Raw genomic sequence first — 25,976 nt, 5'->3', positions numbered from 1 at the left:
GGGATTATTGTGTCTACCTTAAAAATCTATTATAAGAATTAAATTATTTCCAGTTCTTAAAGTGTGTAGCATAGTGAGTGTTGGCACATAATGATTGCTTAATAAATGGGTGTCTGTTATTCTCTAGTTATCCAGATGGCACACATGGGGTCATTTTTGATTCATCTCACTTTTCCACTGACCATATCTAATTAGACTATTCTACCTCTTTAAGAAAAATGGAGTGATTAAAATTAGTTTCAGGAGAAAATTGTTTTTGCAATCTGTATCCACTATTCATTAACTATGCCTTAGAAAATTTACCCAGTCCTTTCTAAACCTTTGTTTTCTTTTCTGTAAGACAGTGATAAGAACAGTAACTCATCTCAGAGTGTGGTTTTATGAATTACATTAAATTAACTGAAATTGTGTTTGTATATGTATATGTGTGTGTATATATATATATGTATATTTATACCTATGTATAAAAGGAATGAATAATGCAGATAAAATGTTTAGCAATCTCCTTAATCTAAAATAAGCATTAATAAGTGCATTATATTGTTACTTCTCTTCGGTTTTCTTACCAGTTAAGGCTGTTGTTTTCTCTTACCTGGGTGCTCTACAATAGTAGAAGACTCTAGTTTACCACTGTCTTTTTACATCCTATTATCCATCTTCCATACTATTGGCAGATAATTTTATTCATAATTTTAAAAAATTCTGAAAGCTGTTTGTGATCTCGCAAATATAATACAAATTACTTACCCTGACCTTTAAGAATTGCCACATTTCTACTTCATACCACCTTTTCAGCTTTATCTCCTAATTTGACTATCTCACAGGGCTACCAGGAAGAAGACAGGGATCATGTTGCAACACATATCTGGCACATATATAAAGCTAAAGCATTTCCAGCTCTTAGAATAGTGCCATGGTCATATTAGTGTCTAATAATTATTAGAGAATAAAATATGAAGAAATGGAACAAAGGAAAAGGGAGAGAAAGTTGAGGCAACTTTGGCCTGTTTGACAACTATACATACTAATTGGATTTGGAGAACAGGGCAGAGAGAAAAGAAAGGGTAAAGTCTGAGCTCTGCCCAGCCTTCAAGGCCCAGCTGAATTGTAACCTCCCTTAGACTACCTCTAGTCTATCTTTCTACCAATTGGAATAAATTTCCAATTTTTCACTCCCTGTAGAACTTTATGTATGCTTTTCTTATATTGCTTATTTCTTTCTACTAGTAATGTAGTTGTTTGTGTGCATGGCTAAATTCCTTCATGAGATTAGAAGGCCTATAACTTGATATGTTTGTATTACCCCTATTTTAGTTTGCTATAGGTTGCCAGGGCAATATATCAGAAATGGACTGGCTTTTATAATGAGAATTTATTAAGGCTAAAGATTAAAGTTCCAAGGCTGTGAAAATGTCCAAATCAAAGCATCATCAGAGATGCTGTCTCACTGAATTGTAGCTGAGGGCCATCAGGCATATGGGAGTGTCATCTAAAGATTCTTTCTCTTGGAGCTCAGCTGTGGGTGACCAAGCACATGACTGGGAATAATTGTGGCCCACTCATCTCTCCCCTGGCTTCCAGGCCTGTCTCTTTTAGCTTCAAGCTGCTCCCCGGGCCTCATCTGTTAGGGGCATCTTTCCATGCCCTTGCATAACTGATTCCAGCCTCCAGGACTACTTCTGTCTCTTGAGACTTTTTTTCCTGTGTTTTTATATACCCTTCCATTTATAAAGGACTCCAGTAAGAGGATTAATACCCACCCTGAATGAGGTAGGTCACATCTCAAGTTAGGATCCTACTTGCCAAAAGATCCTATTTACAATAGGTCCACACCCACAAAAATGTAATAACTACAAGAACATACTTTTCTGGGGCCCATACAGATTCAAATCATCATAATCCCCTATGCTTTATCCATACTTAATGCTCAGCAAATATACATATTATTAATTCCATGCATTTTTTAGAAATCTAAAAATTTAATTAAATGTCTGAGGCATTTCAGTATTTCAAAGGAAACAAGTTACAAATAAGTGAAGTTTAACTAAAATATTTTCAAAAGCACTTTAATTCTAAAAATTCAAAATTAGTAATTGCCAAAAAATAAAATATTCATAGGAAGAAATTTTAAAGTGAAGTAAGGCCATATTGTTTCCAAATTCAGATGAAAGCTTACTATTAAAAATCTTGCACAGATTGGGAATGACTAATCACCATTAGGAAAATGAAATTGGAAAATCTGCCCTCATATCATTCATGGCTAAAAACATTTTTATGTCAATTTTAATAGAATTGTTCCAATGTGAAAATTTCAATGATTTGAATTGTTGGGTTGCAAAATATAATAAATCATTTATTTATCTAGTCCATGCAGTATGCAGGATGATCTTGAGCAAATCCCTTGATTTCTATCAGTTTCCAGCTTCAGGGAAGAGTCTAACTCGAGTCTTAAAGTATATCAAATTTGAGAGATAGAATAGTATAGGTCAAAATATGTTCTAGAAAGATGGAACAATAAAGGAATTAAATTTGGATTATTTCTGAGTTCCTTTATCCATGAGTCTACAATTCTAACTTTTAATTTTTTTTTTCTTCATTTAAAGATCACTTTGAAACTGTGTAAACTGTGTAGACCAATAGCTATTACGGATTATGGACAGAAATTTTACCATGTGACCTACAACATAATTGTCTTTGAGATTTAATTCAGCAAATTTATCCTCATAAAGACAAACAGATTAGAATGGTAGAACAGCGATTATTTTTAATTGTGTTGGCAGCTTAAGGTACAAAGTTCCCATGTGTATCCTTAGATTAAGAAACAGAATACCTTTTCAAGGATCGTTTTTATTTCAGTGTGATTATATAATTCCAATGAGGGAGTATTATGAGATGAAGTGGAAAGAACACAAGATCTGGAATTTAGTATTATCTTTGCCCTTAACTAGCAGCCAGCTAATCTCTCTGGGTATTGGTCTCTTCATAAATAAATTGAGGGGGTGGAATAAATAGTCTGTTATGTCCCTCTGAGCTTTGAAGTTTTGCATTTGTACTCTGCCCAAAACTGATTTGCAGCTATAGTTCAACTATAGAAGTATGACTCATCATGGAGAAAGTAAGTAAAACTTAATCATTTCTATAATATTTAGAAGATCATTGGGATATAATGTCATTTAGTTGTATTGGATTAAAAAGAGTCAGCCTAAAGTAAGGAAAGTTCATTTTCTCATTTCAAATGCAAAGTAGACTAATCAGCAAATAAAAACATGGTGTTATCAAATTAAATAATATAATCATTTACAGATCATTATTATTAATATTCTGGATGAGTTCTGTTCATTAAGGAAGCAATATTTATTATTAGGAATACATTAATATTAAATGACTCTTTGAGCTATTAAATGATTCTTGGATGTCTTGGGCTGAGTAAGCACATAACTGTTGATTAATCCTGTGATTATTTTATGTTTTTCTATGTTAATGAGTTATATATTTTGAAGACTATTTCTGGATTCTTATGGACAAGTGAGCATTGTCATCTTCAACATAGTTACCCCAAGGGGCTGAGATCCTTATTTCATGTCAACACTAAATATATACTACTGTGTACTGATGTAGGCAAAGTTGGGGGATGTAGTTATGAATCTTCCCCCTCATCAGATCCTAATTTTTCTTGTCTTCCAGTTACTTTCATTTTGATTTTGAGTCCCCAATCCTGTGCAGAGGAGTCGTCAATCTTAGTGCCTTGTTCTCCTTTCCCTCATGCAGAAGCCCTGCATCTTCTTATTTACCTCATATTAAGCTTGATTTCCTGGAGATGTCTTTCATTTTAACACACTAGGGCCAAAGTCCTGCTGCTTCTGTGCCACAGAGGGCCATGGAAATCTCTGATGTCATTGTGAACTCTGTGCTTGAGGGACCATTCTACCATACTTCACCATCTAGCCAAGTATTCTTTTGTCACTTGTTAGTCACTTCATTGGTCCTACACCTTTCTGGAATTTGTCCATCTTTTCCATCTTTCTTCCTAATTTCAGAGAAATCTTCCTCTCCTTTCCTTAAAGATACTACCACCCAAGACAGCAAGTATTCTCTCTTTCTGGGCTTTTTTTTTTTTTTCTTTTTTACAAAAATATGAAAGTCAAGAAAGTGGTTGTCTTCATATTTTTTGCTTTCTGCTATGCAGAAGTCTCGAACATATATTCTGAAGTTCTAGGTACCTAGACACCTGCTTAAAAGAGAAGGGGCAGAGAGACGCACATATATCTCAAAAAGTTATCCTGCCACTTTTTTTTTTTTTTTAGATAAAGGGCATAGTTTTCAATGGCTTAACTTCCACTGTGGATCTATAAAAAAACTAAACTTTCCTTGTATTACTTTTAAAAAGCCATTTCTGCCATATTTTATTATTTATCTCTTCCTGTCTTTCTTCCTTCCTGTCCTTTCCTCCTTCCCCCCTTTCCTCTCTACTTCCCTCCCTTTCCCTTTCTTCTAGTCCTACATACTTCCCTCTCTTCTTTCTTTCCTTCCTTCTCTCTTTCTTGCTGTCTTTGTCTTTGTCCCTCCTCCCCTTCCTTTCTTTCAAAAAGAGTACGAAATTTAGAATAGGCGAGACCTGGCTCAGGGTTCTCTTCCCTTCACTTACTAGGAATATGATCTTCATCACGTCGCATTATCTCTCTGAGCTGGATTTTCTCTTTTGTAAAAGTGGGTATAATACCATTTGTCCATACTCCTTGACAGGGCTTTTGTTAGACCGATTGGGAAAACAATATTTGATATACCAAAAAGCAATGGGCAAATATAGACATTCTTGATTTAATGTGGAAGCAGGATGGTGAGAGAAAGAACACAGGTTTTAGAACCAGGTACACCTATGTTCAATTCCTGCATTTGCCATTTACGAGCTGAGTATAACTTTAGTCTCCATATATGTAAAATTCCCAAGGTTATATAGATAGTAAGTGAAATAATGAGGATAAACTTTCATTTCCAAATATGGGTTTGGTTTTTTTTTTTTTTTTTTGTTCATCTTGTTGTGTCAGCTCTTTCATGTGTGTGGCACCATTCTTGGGCAGGCTGCACTTTCTTTTGTGCTGGGCGGCTCTCCTCATGGAGTGCACTCCTTGCGCATGGGGCTCCCCTACGTGGGGGACACCCCTGCGTGGCAGTGCACTCCTTGCATGCATCAGCACTGTGTGTGGGCCAGCTCCACATGGGTCAAGGAGGCCTGGGGTTTGAACCATGGAGCTCCCATGTGGTAGGCGGACGCCCTATCCCTTGGGCCAAGTCCGCTTCCCGGGTTTGGTTTTTTAAATAACTTATGGTCATTTATTTCAAAGAAAGAGTTTCATATATGTTTGGGCTATTTTATATACATTTGAAATAAATGTGGAGGTGAGATCCATAGAAAGATTAGTTGGAAACATTTTGAATTATTTGTTCTTAAGCATTTGTTAAGCAAAAAACTGGCCAGGGGAGTAGATATAGCTCAGTGGTTGAGCACTTGCTTCCCATGTACAAAGTCCTAGGTTCAGTCCCTGGTACCTCCGAAAAATAATAATAAAATGACCAATATCCTTATTTTGTTATCAACTTGTACAAATCAAAAATTGTGGTCACAAAAAGAATTGTGGTCACATGTCATGTTAATGACCCACAAGCAGGGAAAAACTAATTGGTTCCTTTTTCATTTGTAGCACTGAGTGCCTCATGAGATCTAGATGTCACTATTACATTTGATGAACATATGCATATTAGAATTTTTCAAGTGAAAGTTGATTGCTTCAATCACTTGTTAACCTAGGGTAAATGGTAGGGTTTACATCAAGTTCCATAAATCCCATTTGTCTCTCACTTTTAGCTTTTGGTGTTACACTTGAATGGTAATAAATTTTTCTCCCTATGAAAACTCTTGATTGTCAGTGCGTCTCCAAGGGCATAGTCACGATATATTAAAAAATAATCATGTTAATTATAATCATAATCTCACATTTTCTAGAATATTCTTAATAATTAGGATCTTATTTAATATTGATTGAGACTTCCTTGGCTTAGGATAAGGTAATTGTATATAAACTATTTTATTTGATGTAATCTTAATTTAAATCTAGTGTTATAGCAAAACTTAGAATTGTTGTCCTAATAAGAAAATAGTTTATAGTTTTGCTTGGGAAAAATTATTTGTTTAAATCATGCTAAAACCCTAACAATTTTAAAACCGAGTTGGAAGATTGCTACCTATTCATAGATGAATAAAATCAGTTTTCAAATTGGAGAAGGAAAATTATTTGATCTTTTTCTTCTTTCTTTTTGTTTAGTATTTTTTTATTTTTCTATCTATCTATTTATTTATTTATTTATAGGAGGGATGAGAGATTGAACCCAGGGCCTGGTTCATGGGACGCAGGCACTCAACCATTGAGCTATATCTGCTCCCCTGTTTGATCTTGAGATTTAAATGTGTGCTGATAACAACCATGGAATAATAAGAATTAAAGCATTATTTTAAAGTTACTGTTTAAAATTATGAAAAATATATAGAGCTATGCCTTTTGTCCTGACAGTGATAGAAGTATAAAATTAAATTATACTAGTACATTTTTGTTAAAAAGCAGTGCTTGTATATTTTTATCACATTTATATCCATCTTATATTTTACTTTTGCCTCTTCCCAATGTTGATAAAAAGATTTCCTGCCTGTTATTCCTTGAATACCAGGCTGACTTTTCCAAGAATTTGATCAGAGGATGGGACTCAGCATGGTAGCTGGAAGGAGAAAAAAATCAAACCATAATTGTGCCCTGTTTCTGATCACTTTGCCTGACATAAATTAATAAATTTCAGGGCTGAGGAAATATTCTAATCCATTGCAGGAATTCTCACTTCCTGTGAAATGGAACTATTTTTGTTATATTTAAAAAAATTTTTAAAGTCTGACTGATAGTGTGTTATTTTTCATGGTATTAGATATTATTAGAGTTGTTGCTTATATTTTCATAATACCAGTGAAGCATATTGAAAGGGCATACTAAAAGCATAACTGTGATGGGATGTGCTGAGAGTCTCTTGACTTCCAAATCAACCACAATCAACCAACTTGTACAGACATATGGTTTCTTGCCCAACTGTGACCTGACTATTCTCTTTAGAGTATGGCCAAATAGCCAGGAGGTAAATTTCATATTCAATTAACTTTTGTTGTGTATCTGGAATGATTCAAGCATTTTAAAACATGCATTTGTATACATCATATCTTATTATCCTGGTAGTAATTATGACTGGCAGACCTTTCACTCTCAAAAGTGCCTTGGTTTAGATGAGGAATTATGTCACCCTACATCATTGGTAGGTGGTAGTGGTATCATCTTTTTGTCTTCATCTTCTTTTTCTTTTTAAACACTGGAGAATCTACAGATACCAGAAATTTAAGTACTTTCCCAAAGATATAGCTACTTAATGTCAAACCTAGAATTTACCCTAGGTGTGACTTTTGTAGAAATTATAGCATTTATAGAAATTTACCTGATATAAAGTGAGCACCACTGATTGTTAATGACAAGAAATTGTTGGAAATGTTATCAGCTGGATGCTGGAAAGCTTATGGCTATGAGTCTCCCAAAAAGAGTCAAGAGGTCATCAGAGGGGTCGCTCTTAAGCACACCTCAGCAGGGTCCCAGAGACAGATAAAGTAGATACAAGCCCAGGTATTGATTCTTCTGAGAGCTACAGAGACCCAGAGGTTCTATGGTCATGGCAGATGGAGTTCAGTGCCATGTCAATTGGCCCTACTTTGGAGTTTGTGTTCCTGAGTGTGATGAACTCAGATGTGATCTTTGTTCACAAGCCTCTTTTGTTACTTTTACCGGACCTTTGGATGGCGCTGGGGTTTGGGGTATGATCAGGGGACCTGAATCTCTGGACTGTCCATGTGATAGCCAGGCCCTGAGCCTCAACAGACTGCAACTCCTACCCTCTGGTTTAATGAACTTACTCCAGCTAGCTAACAGGGAGGTGAAGAAGGTCAACCACCACCCTAGGGAGCCAAGAGTGCCTACAACTATAAGCAGGAGAATTGCATCCATCATCCATGTGAAATCTAAGACCCCTCTCGATATAGAGGTGGAGTGGACATAACCATCCCAGGGTTCACAGGGTGGAGAAATAGAGTATGGATTAGAGTGGACTTACTGATATTCTACTGTGGAACTATTGTGATTAGTAATGGAAGAAAATGTAGCATTAATATGGAGAAAGTGGCCATGGTAGCTGCTGAGGGTAGGGAGAGGGAAGAGGAGATATAATGTGGGGGCATTTTCAGGACTTGGAGTTGTCCTGGGTGGTACTGTAGGGACAGTTGCTGGACATTGTATGTCTTGCCATGACCCACTGGGTGGACTGGGTGAGAGTGTGAACTACAATGTAAACCACTATCCATGTGGTACAGCAGTGCTCCAAAATGTATTCACCAAATGCAATGAATGTGCCACGATGATGAAAGAGGTTGTTGATGTGGGAGGAGTGGGGTAAGGGGGGTGGGGGCTATATGGGGACTTCATATTTTTTCAATGTAACATTAAAACAAATAAAAATAAATAAATAAATTCTTCAATTAAAAAAAAAGCTAACAGCACAACAGTGTCACCAGTTTGACTTTATGGAGGAAAATGTCATTGTCTTGAATTAGCCAGCTTGTACATAGGTTTAGCATTTTACTGATACACTATCTCTGTTTGACTGATCGTTCATAATCGAGCCTCATCTCAAGTACAACCAATTGAACTCTAGACAAAAAGATTGTAGTTATTTTTCTATTTGCTATCAGTTCTAATGAATCATTATGTGCTTCCAGAAATTAAGGTAATTACTTGACACGAATATGTTCTGTTCATGGTAAATGCTAATTTTCTTTTTCTGGGTGGTTAGATTTTTCTAGATATGACATTTGGTTCAGGAGGACACACAAGAGCCATTCTACAGAAGGAGTCAAATATTACTCTGTATGCCCTTGATAGAGACCCAACAGCTTATGCAATAGCCAAAGAACTTTCAGAATTGTATCCGTAAGTATTCTTCTTATATATTTATTTAATTTTGATGCTGGAAAGTTTTGTAGAGCTTGTTTACCACCTTGGAATTTGTGCTACCTTGCATGATGATATCCCTCACTTCACTAGATAGCCCCATCCTTTTGTTTCCAGTAAAAATTGATCATACACTTAAAATAATGTTATGACTGCTTTATTCTTTCTGAATGCATAAGAATAAATACAAAACAACTTCTGGTTACAAGACTAAAGGTATGTTGAAATCCATTCATGAATAATATTTTGGCAACCCACAGTTAGAAAATAATTATTAAATAATTTTATGAGTAACAATTTTCAAGAATTTAATGGAGTAAATTAGCCTGTGAGAGTTCTGCAGAACTTTTGAAGGCAAATATATCAAAATAATGCAGATTTTTCCATAAATGCTTTCTGAAATTCAAAGTTAAATTTAGAGTGATCTATTCCTCTGTCACTCAAAATAGGTCAGAATTAGTGAGCTTTCACTATATAGAGCATTTAGAAAACATAAAATAGTATTGAATAGTAAAAGCATCTTCCTTTAAAGGAAAAGAATGAATTAGGGATTTAAGTAGATACATTATGTTCTTTTAAAGCCATCATTCTAAAAAGAAAAATATCTTGGAACTAACTAAGATGGCTATCATCAAATACATGAAGTACTGTTTTCAGGAATGGGAAATTGTTCTATTCTCATTTGCTCCAGAGAGACTGGACACCAGAAAATAGTTGGTAATTAGAGAGAGAAATTTGGACTGGATTTAATCAAGAGTTTTTACTAGGTATAGCTGTCCAACAATGATTAGATCTCTTTGGTGAAGTAGCGAAAGTATGACCATGGAAAAGTTTAATCGAAGACAAAGGGTAGAAGGTTGGATTATAATCTAGAATAGTCTTTAGGTCCCAGACTCCATAAAACTAATGAATGTGATTATCTCTCCCAATAAAAATGTAAATATATTTAGAGGATTTAGAGGATATTTTTTGTTTGTTTGTTTGTGTTTATGGGGGTACCAGAGATTGAACACAGGACCTTTTGCAAAAGAAGCAGGTGTTCAACTACTGAGCTACACTGCTCCCCTATATATAGACTTTTGTTTGCAAAATCAAGGGGTTTATGAAGCCCTTGAAACTAACATTTGACCCAAGGTTAAATTTTCTAATAATAATACAAGGATATGGTTAAATTACATGATACTAATTTTTTATTGAAATAAAAAGTTTAATCTTTCTCTGTCATTCTGAAATGTAACTGAAAGGTAACTTCTTTAAGATGATCTTATACTTTGTGGAACATTTTATGATTCTATTTGACCTGAGGATTTATAAAGTATAAGCCTCCATTACATTTCACTGTCCCAGAAAAACTTAATTTTCTTAGGTATTTTTGTTTCTTAAACTGATGGTTCTTAGTCCAGTTGTTCTAAAATTTCGTATTCCTTCAAACACCATACTTTCTCAGAACAAGCTTAAAATTTTACTGATTTTATCAGTTATGATTTTATACCTAAAAACAACTTTGAGGCTTTATATTCTCTCTTACATTTACAGATGCAGAAACTATGAGATAGAAAGAGGAAATGATTTGCTCAAGATATATGTGATTTAATAGAAATTAAACTACATGTATTCGGACCCATAACTTAATACTCTCATTTTATTAAATTATATATATTACTTTGGCACAAATCTTGTTTAGCCTTTTGGATTTCATCCACAAAATGACTCCTTTCCCAAACGTAATAAATTAGATAAAGTTTAACAAAATAAATCAAGAATAAGGGATTAATACAGCTTAAAACTGGAATACCTAGTAGAAAAGCTAAAGAAATCCCAAGAGACCATTCGTTGAAAATAGCACCATCCCTTTTGAGCCTGATTGGGGTGGGGGGAGAGGGAGAGCAAATCTAAATGATTAGAATTGAGAGCAAAGACAATAGATAAATAATAAATAATTCCAAGGTAATTTAACTGCAGTTCTGTGGTAAAAATATATGAAAACTTGATGAAATGGATGATATCCTAGCAAAATATAAATTACTGAAATGGACTCAATTGTAAAACTTGAATAGGTCATTACCATAAAAGAGATTAGAACAGTAACTAAAGTACATAGAAAACTGTGCCATTACCAAATGGATTCTTAACTGCTATCTAATTCTTCAAAAATAGATAAGATAATGCTATTAATACTAGTCCTAACATGATAAATATGGAAAGCTCTTTCAGTTAGTTTTATGAATCCAGCATAATTTTCATATAAAAAGAAAAAAACAACCTCACTGGTGTATATAAAGGCAAAAATATATCTAATCTGTCATTTAATCAAAGGAATAATACCTATGCCCTAATAGCATTTATTTCAGAAATAGAAGGGGAGGTTCTAAATTAGGCAATCATAGATTGATAAACATTATAGTGATCAGTCATGCTTAATAAAAATTCTAAAATAAATGGTAATAAATAGAAATTTCTTAAATGTATAATGTCTTATTAACTGAGGACAAAGAGCAATTATTTCCTTAAAATGTAAAATATAACAATTTAAATCAAAATCAGTATGTAAGTAAGGATTAACTTCTATAAATATTACGGAATACTTTTTGGGTAGTCTGGCAAATGAAATTTAGATAAAATAAAGAAGGGTTAAAATATTCAGTTTTTAATAATGATTTGTCTGAATACCTAAAAATCCTTTTATAGTTAGGTGGTTGGATAAACATAAAAAAAATTCAAGTAGTTAGTACCCAGAAAAAGGCGTGGAAAATAGTATTCCATTCATGAAAAAACCTAAAACTATGTAAAATACTTCGAAATAAATTTAAGAATAGAGGCACACTTCCTAAATGAAAAAGATAAATAAATTTTTTAAAACAAGATCTGAATTAAAGGAAAGACATACTTGTTTTTGGTAGAATTAATACTGTAAAAAATGTCAGTTCTCCCCAAATTTGTTTAGACAATTAATGTAATTCCAAGAAGCATCTTAATTGATTTGTCTCCTCTTTTTAAATTTAAATAATATTTCTTGAATTTATATAGAGAAAAATTGACAAGGTCCTTTTGAAAAAGAAGAAAGTCGAGAGGAAACTTGCCTTACCAGATGTCACCTCATACTATAAAATCACTGTAATGAAATTTATATGGTATTAGCATGAGACTAGACAAAGAGATTAGTGGAAGAGAGAATCCAGAAATAGATTCCACTATATAAAAGAATTTAATAGAAGACAAAGTTATTTACATTCATTGAGAAAATAATGAATTATTAAATAGATGGTGCTGTTAAAAACTGCCTGTCAGTCTTTAAGAAAATAAAATGGACTCTATTGTAATTAAATTTAAATTAAATCAAAGAAAACTTAAATCCAAAATAAATTCCACGGGGAGTAAAAAGGTGAAAAAGTTAAAAAATCCTATGAGAAAGTTGAGGACACAACAAATAAAATTTGGGGTGAGGAAACTTCCTTAATCTAGATTAGAAACCATGTAACTATTAAATAAACAATAAAAATATCTGATTATATAAAATTTTTATAAATATATGCAAAGCAGTATGGTAAAATCTGCACTGTTAATTTGGAAAAGAAATATTAGAGGCGATGGACTTTGACCAGTGGTTAGGGTGTCCATCTACCACATGGGAGGTCCGCGGTTCAAACCCCGGGCTTCCTTGACCCGTGGACAGCTGGCCCATGCACAGTGCTGATACGTGCAAGGAGTGCCCTGCCACACAGGGGTGTCCCCTGTGTAGGGGAGCCCGACGCACAAGGAGTGCACCCTGTAAGGAGAGCCGCCCAGTGCAATAGAAAGTGCAGCCTGCCCAGGAATTGTGCCGCACATACGAAGAGCTGACACAGTAAGATGATGCAACAAAAAGAAACACAGATTCCCATGCCGCTGACAACAGCAGAAGCGGACAAAGAACACACAGCAAATAGAGAGAACAGACAACTGGAGTGGGGGGGAAGGAGAGAGAAATAAATAAATAAGCAAATCTTTTTTAAAAAAAGAAATATTAGATGTGTAGAGGAGAGAAAACGGTTTCATATCTATTTTATGGAAGCTGTTCATATAAAATTGAAAAGAAGGTGAAAATCCAATTTGAAAAATGGGAAAAGGATTTAGAAGGGTTATTTATAAAAGATTAAGACTCAGTTGCAATCAGGGAAATGAATTTTAAATAATAGTGGTGTAATATTTTTCATTTATCAGCCTGGAAGCAATTTTTGCTTGTGTGAATGTGGGAAAAGGATAGTTCATCCATTTTTGGAAGATATCTTGTAATATTAAAAAGTACATGACTTCGTTATGTCTAAATAAAAGAATTAATAGGTAAGAAAGTATATGAATGGATTTACTGCATCATCTAGCAGAAAGCTAGAAATAAAGTGAATACCCATAAATGGAGGAATATTGAGTATAATATGTAGCCTTTAAAGAACTAGTACTGGGGAGTGGATGTGGCTCAAGCAGTTCATTGCCTACTTCCCACATGAGAGGTTCTAAGTTTGGTCCCTAGTGCCTCCTAAAAACAAAACAAAAAAGCAAAACAAAATGAAAAAACCAAATAAGGGAAGCCAATGTGACTCAGGGGTTGAATGCTGGCTTTCTGCATATGAGGTCCCAGGTTCAATCCCCTGCCCCATAGAACCAGTACTTATATGCCACTGATTTGGAAAGACATCTAGGAGTTGATGTTGAGAAAAGCAAGGTACAAATAAGTGATGCTGGTTTTGCAAAACAAAGCTTTCAAAAGCCTTATTTAAGTATTATTACAAACTTTGTGATACATTCGATTATTATGGCAAACTTAAGAAATAAGGGGTGAATTGGTAGTACAGTCATACCCTGATACTCAACTGCTTTGAAACTCATCGAATTTGATATTGATGCATTTTGAACACTAAAATTTTGTCCCGGTACTCATTTGTTTGGTACTCCACGCCAAGCTTGAACTTGTGTCAATTGCCTCATGACTTACTACACTTTCCAGCCAAAACAAAGGGTCATGCATTAATCACACGGTAGCTCTTACCCTGTGCACATCCTTTTGCAGTCTTATCTTAGCTTCTGTGGTCATTTTGTGTATCTCATCATGGGTCCTAAGAAAAAAAAGAAATAATAGCTAAATATGAGAGTGGTATTGGCATTACTGGTCTTGCTGGGGAGTATGGTATGCCTACAACAACTATCTCCACCATCATTAAGAATAAAGAAACAATAAAAATGGCTCATGTTGCAAATGGAGTTAAAGCAGTAACAAAGCAATGTTCCCAAACACTCAAGGAAGTTGAAAAGCTATTATTAATTTGAGTAAATGAGAAACAGTCAGTGGGCATTGGAAGTCATGATATGTGAAAAAGTGAAAGTGTTGCATGCTTATCTTTTGAAAAACAAACCAGGACTGAATGATGAGAGTGTTGGAGTTTTTAAGGCCAGCCATGGCTGGTTTGATAAGTTAAAAAAAGAGAACCAGTATCCATAGTGTCATGAAGCGTGGTGAGGCAGTGAGTGCTAATAGAAAGGCTGCTGATGACTTCATCAGTGAATTTCAAGATTACATTGAAGCTGAAGGTTTTATTCCCTACCAAGTTTTTAACTGTGATGAGACAGGAGTTTTTTGGAGAAAATGCTGAGTAGAATCTACATCACAAAGGAGGAGAAGGTATTACCAGGCCACAAACCAATGAAGGATAGGTTCACTCTATTGTTGTATGGGAATGCTAGTGGTGATTTAAAACTCAAGCCTCTACTAGTCTATCATAGTGAAAACCTGTGAGTTTTCAAGAAGCATAGTGTAGTAAAAAGCAAACTCCATGTAATGTGGAGGGCAAACAGCAAAGCTTAGGTCATGAGGCAATTTTTCACCGAGAGTATAGATGAAGTGTTTGGTCCTTCAATGAAAAAATATTTGCTGGAGAAAGATTTGCCTCTGAAAGCTCTCCTACTTTTGGACAATGCCCCTGCCCACCCTCCAGACTTGGAGGATGACTTACTGGAAGAGTTCAGCTTCATCACTGTATGGTTCCCACCCCCCAACACTACTATTCTCATCCAGACCATGGACCAGAAGGTCATTTCAAACTTCAAAATGTTGTACACCAAGGTGCTTTTCCAGAGGTGCTTTCAAATCACCTCTGACACCCAGCTGACCCCAGCAGAATTCTGGAAGAAGCATTTCAATATCCTGCACTGCCTTAACCTTATTGATAAGGCCTAGAATGAAGTCTCTTATAGGACAGTGAATTCAGTGTGGAAGAATTTGTGGCCAGAATCTGTGACTCTGAGAGACTTCGAAGGGTGTGAAACTGACCCCAATCCTGTAGGTGCAGAGGGTACAGTTGTGCAGGATATTGTATCTTTGGGCCAGTCCATGGGTCTGGAGGTTGATGCTGCTGATGTTGAGGAGTTAGTGGAGGAACATAGTGACGAAGTCAACACTGAGAAGGTGTAGGAACTATAGAAGGACCAGCCACAAGAGGTGGCTGAAGAGATTTCTTCACGTGAGGAGGATCTTCAGGTGAGAACAGATAAGGGAGGATGTTGCACTTCCTTGATAAAATAAATGTGTCCAAAATGGGAATAAGCTGAAAACTTTGTGGAGAAGTACCATCTTGACAAAGCTCTGACAAGTAGAAATGTGAATTTATTGAATGACCAAACAATATCACACTTTCATGGAATTATGAAAAGAAGACAGAAGTAGTCCTCATTGGGCAAGTTTTTAGTGAAGGTGACAAAACGTGTGTCAGAGCCCATGGTGCAAGTTGAGAAAGGGCAGAAAAGAGAAAGAACACCTGGAGTTCAAGTGCTGGATGTTCTTTGGAGGGGCCTCTTCTTCCAATCAACATTCCATGTAACCTCTCCTCCTTACCACTCTCCTCCCACCATCCCATTAGTTCATGGACTCTTCTCAATACAGGTAAAGTTTTTATTTTATTTAATCTAACTATTTATTAATTTTTAGGATTATTTCTCATATAAAGTAATGATATACAACCCAATCTTTTTACATATTGCCTTAAAAATGTGCATTGTCTTTGGTTTGGGAATGCATTAAATGTACTCACATTATTCCTTATGGTAAAATTTGTTTGGTACTCATCATTTTGAATACTTGTTGCAACTTTCAGAACCAATTAATGGTGGGTACTGAGGTACCACTGTATTATGTAAGGGGAAAGGGAAAGGAAACAAAGTTAAAATTTTTTAAAAAACACACAAACAGATTATATGATCACATCTCTGCATGTGTATGTAAAATAGAAAATGTAAAGTAATGCCATATATTATTTATGAATACCTACATATGTAATAATAGTATAAAATATGCATGACATAGAATAACACAGAGTAAGGCCAGAAATTATTTCCAGAGAGGATGGATGGATGGATGGATGGATGGACAGATTAGGTGGACTCATCATCATCTTACTAATGTATATATAATTACCGCTATAGTAAGTGAGCTATAAAGGGAATGTTTTTATCATTTTATTGTAAATTTCTTTTGCGGAAATATGGTATCTTAATGCCTTTTCATTTATTTATTCATTTTGCTGTTTTTGTAAAGGAGAGTTTACACTTCTGAAAATCCTATGTTCTTTACTCTATCAAACTAAGTCAGAAATAGACAATAACATTTTCAATGAAAACTAAGCCATTCATAGGAAAGCTGAATTTTAGGCTTACCCATTTTAGCTCTTTCAGAAAAAATGACATGTCAGATCACCTGTTGTTTAAAAACTGAAACTTTTCCTCATTGCCTCTGAAAGACTTCTACAAGAGGAAACACATTTAAATTGGTACAGTGGGATTTTGACAGACTTGTACTGTAAAGGAAAAAGCATGTTAGAAAACAATTTTTAAAACCAATGTTTTTCTTTGAATTTGGAAATATGTGCTCTGTATATTGAGTTTGAAAAATATATACATGTATAAAGAAGAAAATAAAAATAATTGATTCTATCTTATGACTATAATTGAAAGCAGAGTATAAAAATGTGATAATCTTATTTCCAACAGTTTATAAAAGTCGATATGCTTATTGGGATAAATTAATAATATACAGAAAAATATAAATGAAAAAATTAACCTCACCTATAATTCCATAGCCTTAGATGATTAATGTTAATGGTTTTGTGTGTACCATCTTTTAAATTGTCAATATTCATCATGTTGCATATACTATTTCTTGTTTGAATTTTCTTGGGAATTTTTGCTTTATGATTAAATTTATAAAACTCAGAAAGATATTAAGAAAATTAAATTAAAATAATTCATAATCCTTCCATAAAGATTAACAGTTTGATATCTATGTACAAGTATTCATATATACGATTTTACTTATACATGGTACATTTCTACTTCATTAACTTATTTTAAAACACATAATTTTTTGGTTGTAGAGTACTGCCATCATGTAATTATAAATTTATTAGAATTCTAATTCTACCACCATTTTATCCATATTTATAATGTATTTTAAATCTTTTTATGCAATATTATTTTATATATACCTCCTATAAAGAACCAATACAAGATGTGTTTTATATAAATGAATCTGATCATCCTTTCTGTAAAAGAGTATTATTTTCTAGTGATTTTTTATTATTACTTTATTTTTTAAAAGATACTTAGATTGCATAAATGTTACATAAAAAATTTAGGGGATTCCCATATGTCCCACTCCTTGCCCCTCCCACACTTTCCCACATTAGCAACATCCTTATTATTGTGGTACATTTGTTAAAATTGATGAATACATATTGGAGAATTGCCCTTAAGTATGGGTTATAGTTTACAATATAGTTTAAACTCTCTTCCACATATTTTTGTAAGTTATGACAAGATATAGAATGGCCTGTGTCTGTCACTGCAACATCATTCAGAACAATTCCAATGTCCCCAAAAGTGCCATCATATTACACCTATTTTTTTTCTTTTTAAATATACTTAGGTTGCATAAATTATACATAAAAAAAAATAGGGAATTTCCATATACTCCGCCCCCTACACATCCTACATTTTCCCATATTAACAACATCCTTCATTAATGTGATACATTCATTGCAGTTGATGACCACGTTTTGGAGCTTTGCGACTAAGCATGGATTAAAGTTTACATTATAGTTTACACTCTCTCCCTCCCAATTCTGTAGGTTATGGCAAGATATATAATGGCCTGTATCTGTCATTGCAGTGTCATTCAGGACAATTCCCAAGTCCCAAAAATGCCCACCATCACACCTGTTTTTCCCTTTTCCTCCCCTCAGAACCTCCAGTGAACACTACCTCCACATCAATGATATAATTTCTTCCATTGCTGGAATCACAATACGTCTATAGTAGAATGCCAGTAGGTCTACTTTAGTCCATAGTTCATTCCCCAATCTTGAGGATTCTGGGATAGTGATGTCCACTCCACCTCTAATTGAGAGGGGGCTGCAATCCATTAGGGCCAATGGATGGGACTTTCTTGCTTGCAGTTGTAGACTCTCTAGGTTCCTGGGTATGGTAGCTGTCCATCATCACCTCCTTGTTAGTTGTCCTTGGTGAGACCAATCAACTGGAGAGTAGGTGTTACAACTCTGTTGAGATTCAGGGCCCAGTTGGCCCATGGACAAGCCAAAGTTTTAAGTCTCTTGGATGTACACCTACCAACTCTAGTACTAATTATAGATTCAAACAGAAGAACAAAGAGCCTTGTGTAGGGAAACCACAACCGAGTTCACCTCTGTCACCCTGGGAAGCATAAATTCCAAAGTAGGGCCCACTGGCAAGACACCAAACTCCTGAGCTATCTGCCCTGACTATAGTGTCTGGATGTCTCCACAACCCTTAGGAGCCCCACTATCTGGGGTAGTGTCTACTTTGGCAGTCAGTGAGATCCTGCTGAGATGTGCATAAGCACAACATCTGGAATGACCTCCCTACTCACTTTGAAGTCTCTTAGCCATATAAACTCATTTGTCTTTGCCTTTTCCCTCTTTTGGTCAAGGTCCTTTTCCAGTTGCATACTAGTTCATGGCTGGTAGTTGTCCCTCGGTGCCAGGGATGCTCATCCCAGGGGTCATGTCCCATGCTCGGGGGAAGGTAATGTATTTACATGTTGAGTTTGGCTTAGAGAGAGGCCACATTTCAGCAAAAAGGAGGTCCCCAGGAGGCAACTCTTCGGCACCCTATAATACTAGGCTAAGTTTCCATTTCAAAAGTAAAGTTTCATGAGCACAGTCATTAATATCAACGGCCTATTAATGGACCATCCTCCTTACCTGGTCATTACCCCTGTACTCAGGGGATTCCTGGTGTTCCATCAGAGAATGTAGTAGAGCTCCCCAGGATGGGAACTCGACATTCCTTCAGTTATTGCGTGAATCTCCACCCACCATGACAATGCCCCATGAACATCTGAAAACACTTATATGTCTTATATGTATGCTCAGGTGAGTTTCCTCCCATGTATTCATCATCACTGACACCCCGCATCAATGATCCTCCCTTGCCACAGTTGTAATCCTTGTGTGATCCAAAACTTTTTAAAAAATGAAGTCAATAAAATAGCCAAACACAACCAATAAGAAAATGAAATAATGATAGTTTTAGAAATAAGAAATAAAATTTTTAAAAATTTTAAAAATTCAGGATAATAGAAAATAATGAAAAGATATTTAAAATTTTTTGACATTTTGCCTTTCATCACTGTAAGATCTCTTGTCCTATATGTACAGTGACATTTTCTTCTGTTTATTCCCTAAGTGTCTTTTTTTTGTTTTGTCCTCAAAGAAGTTTTAGGTTATAGGAAAGTCACTTACTGAATACAGGGACTCCCATATATCCAACGTTCTCCCCCTTTAACCCCTTACCCTATTAATATCATTTTATATGTAGAGGGTTCATTTGTTACAACTTCTATACAAATATTGAAACACAACTACTAACTATGGTTGATGGTTTACATTATGTTTTCCATTTTGGGCCATGCACTTTTATAAATTTTAATGAAATTTAACATGACCTGTATCCATCATAGCAAGATCATGTAGAAATTCCCATCAGCCCAAAAATGCCCTATTCCATCTTTTCTATTCCTTCCTTCCTCCCCTCGGGACCCATGGCAACCACCATGCTTCACTCCTTGAAGGACGAGATTCATAGTTACTTGCAGCAGCGCTAATGGCTTGACATACTGGTTTGTCCTCCCCTATTAGGCACTGCCCATGTTCTTGACAGACTCTCACCCCTCTTTTTGAGAACATAACAGGCCTCCCCAGGATGGGAGTCCACCACCTTACCACTCATTATGTGGTTCTCCACCCACTGATATAGCACACTGTGGCAAGATAAACACTCACACACTCTAGAAGCCTGCACGAGGTGCGCCCTGTCCCGAATGCCCCCCACATACAACACCCCAAACCAGCAACCCTCACTTGCCATATTCCCAACAGACCATTCCCAGCATTGTAGTTTCAACTATGTACCTGCCAATCCTCAGTGTTCACCTGCTCCTTCTCCAACCCTCCCCTCAATTCCATGGACAGTCCAACTCACCCACCCCAACACTCTGACAAACCAGCACTGCCCAACCTAACAGTATCATTACACCACTGTCATGCCCCTCCACTGTACAACTACATACTTCCACCTTATCATAGATTTTGTCCATATGGGCATTGGTTTATAATCTTCATCTCCCTATGTATTTCCTGTAAACCTATCTTTCAGGTTCTAGCTCTGTGAGTCTGCTAAATTTGTTTAATTCATATCAGTGATGTCATGTAATATTTGTCCTTCAGTGCCTGGCTTGCTTCACACAACATAAGGTCTTCAAGATTCATCCATGTTATCCCGTGTGTTAATACTGTATTTCTTCTTACAGCTGAGTAATATTCCATTGTATGTATATACCACAATTTGTTTATCCATTCATCTGTTTAAGGGCATTTGGGTTGATACCAACTTTTGGAAATAGTGAATAATGCTGCTGTGAACATTGGTGTGCATATATCTGTTCGTCTCCTTGCTTTCACTTCTTCAGGGTATATACTCAGCAGTGAAATTGCTGGATCATATAGTAGTTCTATAGTCGGTTTTCTAAGGAACTGCTAAACTCTTCCACAATGGCTGTACCATTCTACATTCCCATCAGCACTGGATGAGATTTCCCTTTTCTCCACATCCTCTCCAACATTTGTAGGTCTCTGTTATTTTAATAGCCACCAGTCTAATAGCTATAAGATGATTTCTCATTGTAGTTTTGATTTGCATTTCCCTAGTAGCTAGTGATGTTGAACATCTTTTCATGTGCTTTTTAGCCAATATATTTCCTCTTTGGAAAAGTGTCTATTCAGATTTCTTGCCCATTTTTTAAATGGGTTGTTTGTCTTATTTTTGAGGTATAAGGTTTCTTTACTTATGGAGAATATTAGGCCCGTATCAGGTATATGATTACCAAATATTTTCTCCCATTGAGTAGGCTGCTTTTTCACATTCTTGACAAATGCCTTCGAGGTAAAAAAAAGTTTTAAATTTATTTTTAATCTCTTTTTCTCTTTTGCTGCTAGAGCTTTGGGTGTGCAGTTCATGGAACCATTTCCTATTATAAGATCCTGTAGTTGCTTCCCTACATTATCTTCCAAGGTTTTTATGGTCTTAGCTCTTATATTTAGATCTTTGATACATCTTGAGTTAATTTTTGTATGAGGTGTGAGATGGTGTTCATCTCTCATTCTTTTGGATATGTATATATGGTTCTCCAAACACCATTTGTTGAAGAGGCCATTCTCTCCCAGTTGAATGGCCTTGGTGGCCTTGTTTAAGATCAGTTGACTGTATATGCAAGGATCTATATCAGAACTCTCAGTTCAGTTCCATTGGTCAGTATGTCTATCCTTGTGCCAATACAACTTTGTAGTATGTTGTAAAGTCAGGTAGTGTGATTCCTCTAATTTCATTTTTCTTTTTCAATATGTTTTTGACGATTTGGGTCCTCTTGACCTTCCAAATAAATTTCATAGTTAGTTTTTCCAATTCAGTAAAAAATGCTGTGGTGATTTTTATTAGGATTGTGTTAAATCTGTAGATTGGTTTGGGTAGGATAGACATCTTAATGATATTTAGTCTTCCTATCCATGAATAAGGAATATTCTTCCATTTTTTGAAGACTTCTTTGGTTTCCTTTAACAGCATTGTGTACTTTTCTTCTCAAAGTCATTAATGTCTTTAGTTAAATGTATTCCTAGGTATCTGATTCTTTTAGTTGCTATTGTAAATGGGATTTTTTTCTTTATTTCCTTCTCGATTGCTCATTATTAGTGTAGAGAAATGCTACTGATTTTTGCACATTGATCTTATAACCTGTGATTTTACTGAACTCATTTATAAGTTCTGGAAGCTTTGTTCTAGATTTCTCAGAACTTTCTATGTATAGGATCATGTTGTCTGCAAATAGTCAAATTTTTACTTCTACCTTTCCAATTTGGATACCTTTTATATTTTTTTTCTCTAAGTGCTCAAGCAAGTACTTCTAACTCAATGTTAAATAGGAACAATGAAAGTGGGCATCATTTTCTTGTTCCTGATCTTAGAGGGAAAGCTTTTGGGATATCTCCCTTGAATATGATGTTAGCTGTGGGTTTTTCCAATATACTTCTTATCATGTTAAGGAAATTTACTCCTGTTCCTGTCTTTTGTAGTGTTTTTACCAGGAAAGTGTGTTGTATTTTGTTGAATGCTTTTTCTGCATCTCTAGAGATAATCATTTTTTTTCTTTCAGTATGTTTATGTGGTGTATAACATTGATTCATTTTCTTATCTTGAACCATCCTTGCATAACAGGGATGCAACCCACCCGGTCATGGTATATAATTCATTGGATGTGTTGTTAAATATGATTGGCAAGTATTTTGTTGAGGATTTTAGCATCTAAGCTCATAAGAGAGATTGGTCTATAGTTTTCTTGTGGTGTCTTTGTCTGGCTTTGGCATTATGGTGATGTTGGCATCATAGAGTGAGCTAGGCAATATTCCCTCCACTTTTATTTTTTGGAAGAGTTTAAACAGGATCTGTGTTACTTTTTTCCAGAATATTTGGTAGAATTCATCTGTGAAGTGACTGGTCCTGAACTTTTCTAAGGTGGGAGGTTTTTGATGACTAATTCATTTTTTAAATTTGTGATTGGTCTGTTGAGTTCATCAATTTCTTCTCTCATCAATGTCAGCTGCTTGTGTGTTTCTAGGAATTTGTCTGTTTCCTCTAAGTTACCTATCTTAGAATATAGTTTTTCAAAGTATCCTCTTATAATACTTTATATTTCTGTGGGGACTGTGCTGATATCACCTTCCTTGTTTCTGATTTTATGTATTTACATTTTTCCCCTTTTTCCTTTGTTAGCCTTGCTAAGGGTTGGTCAATTTTATTGATCTTCTGGAAGAACCAGGTTTTTATTTTGTTTATTTTTTCTAACAGTTTCTTATTTTCAATTTCATTTATTTCTACTCTAATCTTTGCTATTTCCTTTTTACCACTTCCTTTGAGGTTAATTTTTCCTTCATTGTCTAACTCCTCCAGATGTAAAGTTAGGTCTTTGATTTTAGCTCTTCTTTTTTAATATAGGCATAAATTTTTGCTATGAATTCTCCTCTCAGTACAGCTTTTGCTACATCCCATAGGTTTTCATATATTGTGTTGTCATTTTCATTCATTTCAAGGTAGTTACTGAATTCTTTTGTGATTTCTTTCTTGACCCACTGTTTGTCCAAGAGTGTGTTTTTCCACTTAAATATCTTTGTGCCTAATCTTGTTCTTTGTCCCTTACTGATTTCCAGCTTCATTCCATTGTGATCAGAGAAATTGCTTTGTATAATTTCAATTTTTCTGAATTCATTGACAATTGTTCTGTGGCCTAGCCTTGTCTATTCTGGAGAATGATCCAAGTGCACTTGAGAAGAATGTATATCTTGCTGTATTTGGGTGTAATGTTTGTATATGTCTGTTAGGTCCAGACCCTCTTATGTGTTATTCAAAGTCTTTGTTTCTTTATTGATTCTCTGTCAAGATATTCTGCCTAATTGTGATAATAGTGTATAAAATTCCTCCAGTATAATTGTTTTTCTGTTTGTTTGTTTGTTTTTAGAGATATATTTTTTATTTATTTCTCTCCCCTTCCCCCATTGTCTGCTCTTTGTGTCCATTCTTTGTGTTCTTCTGTGTCCACTTGCAGTCTTGTCAGTGGCAATGGGAATCTGTGTCTCTTTTTGTTATGTCATCTTGCTGTGTCAGCTCTCCATGTGTGCTGCACCACTCCTGGGCAGGCTGTGCTTTTTTTTCCACGTGGGGTGGCTCTCCATGCAGGGTGCACTCCTTGCATGTGGGGCTTCCCTTTGCAGAGGACACCCCTGCGTGGCATGGCACTCCTTATGCACATCAGCACTCTGTGTGGGCCAGCTCACCACATGGGTCTGGAGGCCCTGGGCTTTGAATCCTGTACCTTTCATATGGTAGGCAGATGCTCTATCAGTTGAGCCAAATCCACTTCCCTCCCCCAGTATAATTGTACAGGCATCTGTTTCTCTACCTAATTTTTCCAGTGTTGCCTCTTGTATTTTGAGGTGCTCTGGTTAGGTGCATAAATATTTATGATTGTTCTTTCTTCTTGATACATTACCCCTTTTATTACTATATAGTGTCTGTCTCTTACAATAGTTTTGCATTTAAAGTCTATTTTGTCCAATATTAATATAGCTACTCTCACCCTTCTTCATTATTGTGTGCTTGTAAAATTCTTTTCCAACCATTTATGTTCAGCCCCCTTGCATCCCTGGGTCTAAGGTGGGTTTCTTGTAGACACCATAGAGATGAGTCATATTTCCTTCTCCATTCTGCCAATCTGTGTCTCTTGTCTGGTGAGTTTAAACCATTAACATTCAATGTTACTACTGTCAAGGACTATAGTTACTTTAACAACATTTTCTTTTGATTTATTTATGCCATATGTTGTCTCTATTTCTCTTCTTATCTTTTTAATTGTTTTTACATTCTCCTCCAACTCTCTTTCCTATCTTTTTCCTTTCATCCTGCAGAATTCCTTTCACTATTTCTTATTGACATACCCCCTTAATTTCTGTTTATTTGTGAATATTTTGAATTCTCCCTCCTTTTTGAATGCCAGTTTTACTAGATAGAGAATTCTTGGTTGAAGTGTTTTTTTCTTTTAGCACCCTAATTATGTCATACCACTGCCTTCTTGCCTCCATGGTTTCAGAGAAGCCAGCACTTAATCTTATCGAGCTTCCCTTGTATGTGATAGTTCTCATTTCTCGTGATGCTTTCAGTTTTCTCTCTTTGTCTTGAGCATTGGAGAATTTAACAAGTATATGTGTTGGAGTAGGCCAGTTAGGATTTATACTGTTTGGGGTACACAGCACTTTCTGGACATGTACATCTGTCTTTTAATAGAGTTGGGAAGTTTTCAGACATTATTTCCTCCAACATACCTTCTCTTTCCCTTCTCTTCTCTCTCTGGGATGCCTATAATGTTTATGCGTTTCTTGTTGTCATTCAGATCCCTGAGTCCCTGCTGTATTTTTCCTATTTTTTTTTAAGATTGATTTATTTATTTAACCCCCACCCCCACCCCCACCCCCACCCCCACCCCGGTTGTCGGTTCTCTGTGTCTGTTCGCTGCGTCTTGTTTCTTTGTCCACTTCTGTTGTCGTCAGTGGCACGGGAAGTGTGGGCGGTGCCATTCCTGGGCAGGCTGCACTTTCTTTCGTGCTGGGCAGCTCTCCTCACGGGCGCACTCCTTGCGCGTGGGGCTCCCCTACGCGGGGGACACCCCTGCGTGGTGCGGCACTCCTTGCACGCATCAGCACTGTGCACGGGCCAGCTGCACACGGGTCAAGG

The 25,976-nt window shown here is 35.8% G+C and overlaps 1 protein-coding gene across 3 annotated transcripts in view; it reads left to right on the top strand.

Moving 5' to 3' along the window:
• METTL15 (methyltransferase 15, mitochondrial 12S rRNA N4-cytidine) overlaps nt 1-25,976 on the top strand; it is a 257,669-nt gene that overhangs the window by 110,862 nt on the left and 120,831 nt on the right. For all 3 annotated transcript variants that reach the window (XM_058305613.2, XM_058305612.2, XM_071218140.1), the window contains exon 4: nt 8,926-9,062. In XM_058305613.2, coding sequence (XP_058161596.1) covers nt 8,926-9,062 — 137 coding nt within the window. The remainder of the gene's footprint in view (nt 1-8,925; nt 9,063-25,976) is intronic.

The sequence above is a fragment of the Dasypus novemcinctus genome, chromosome 10 (genome assembly GCF_030445035.2).
Source record: "Dasypus novemcinctus isolate mDasNov1 chromosome 10, mDasNov1.1.hap2, whole genome shotgun sequence".
NCBI lineage: Eukaryota > Metazoa > Chordata > Mammalia > Cingulata > Dasypodidae > Dasypus > Dasypus novemcinctus.
The sequence above is the reverse complement of the archived record's forward strand: the minus strand, read 5'-3'. Positions and strand labels throughout refer to the sequence as shown.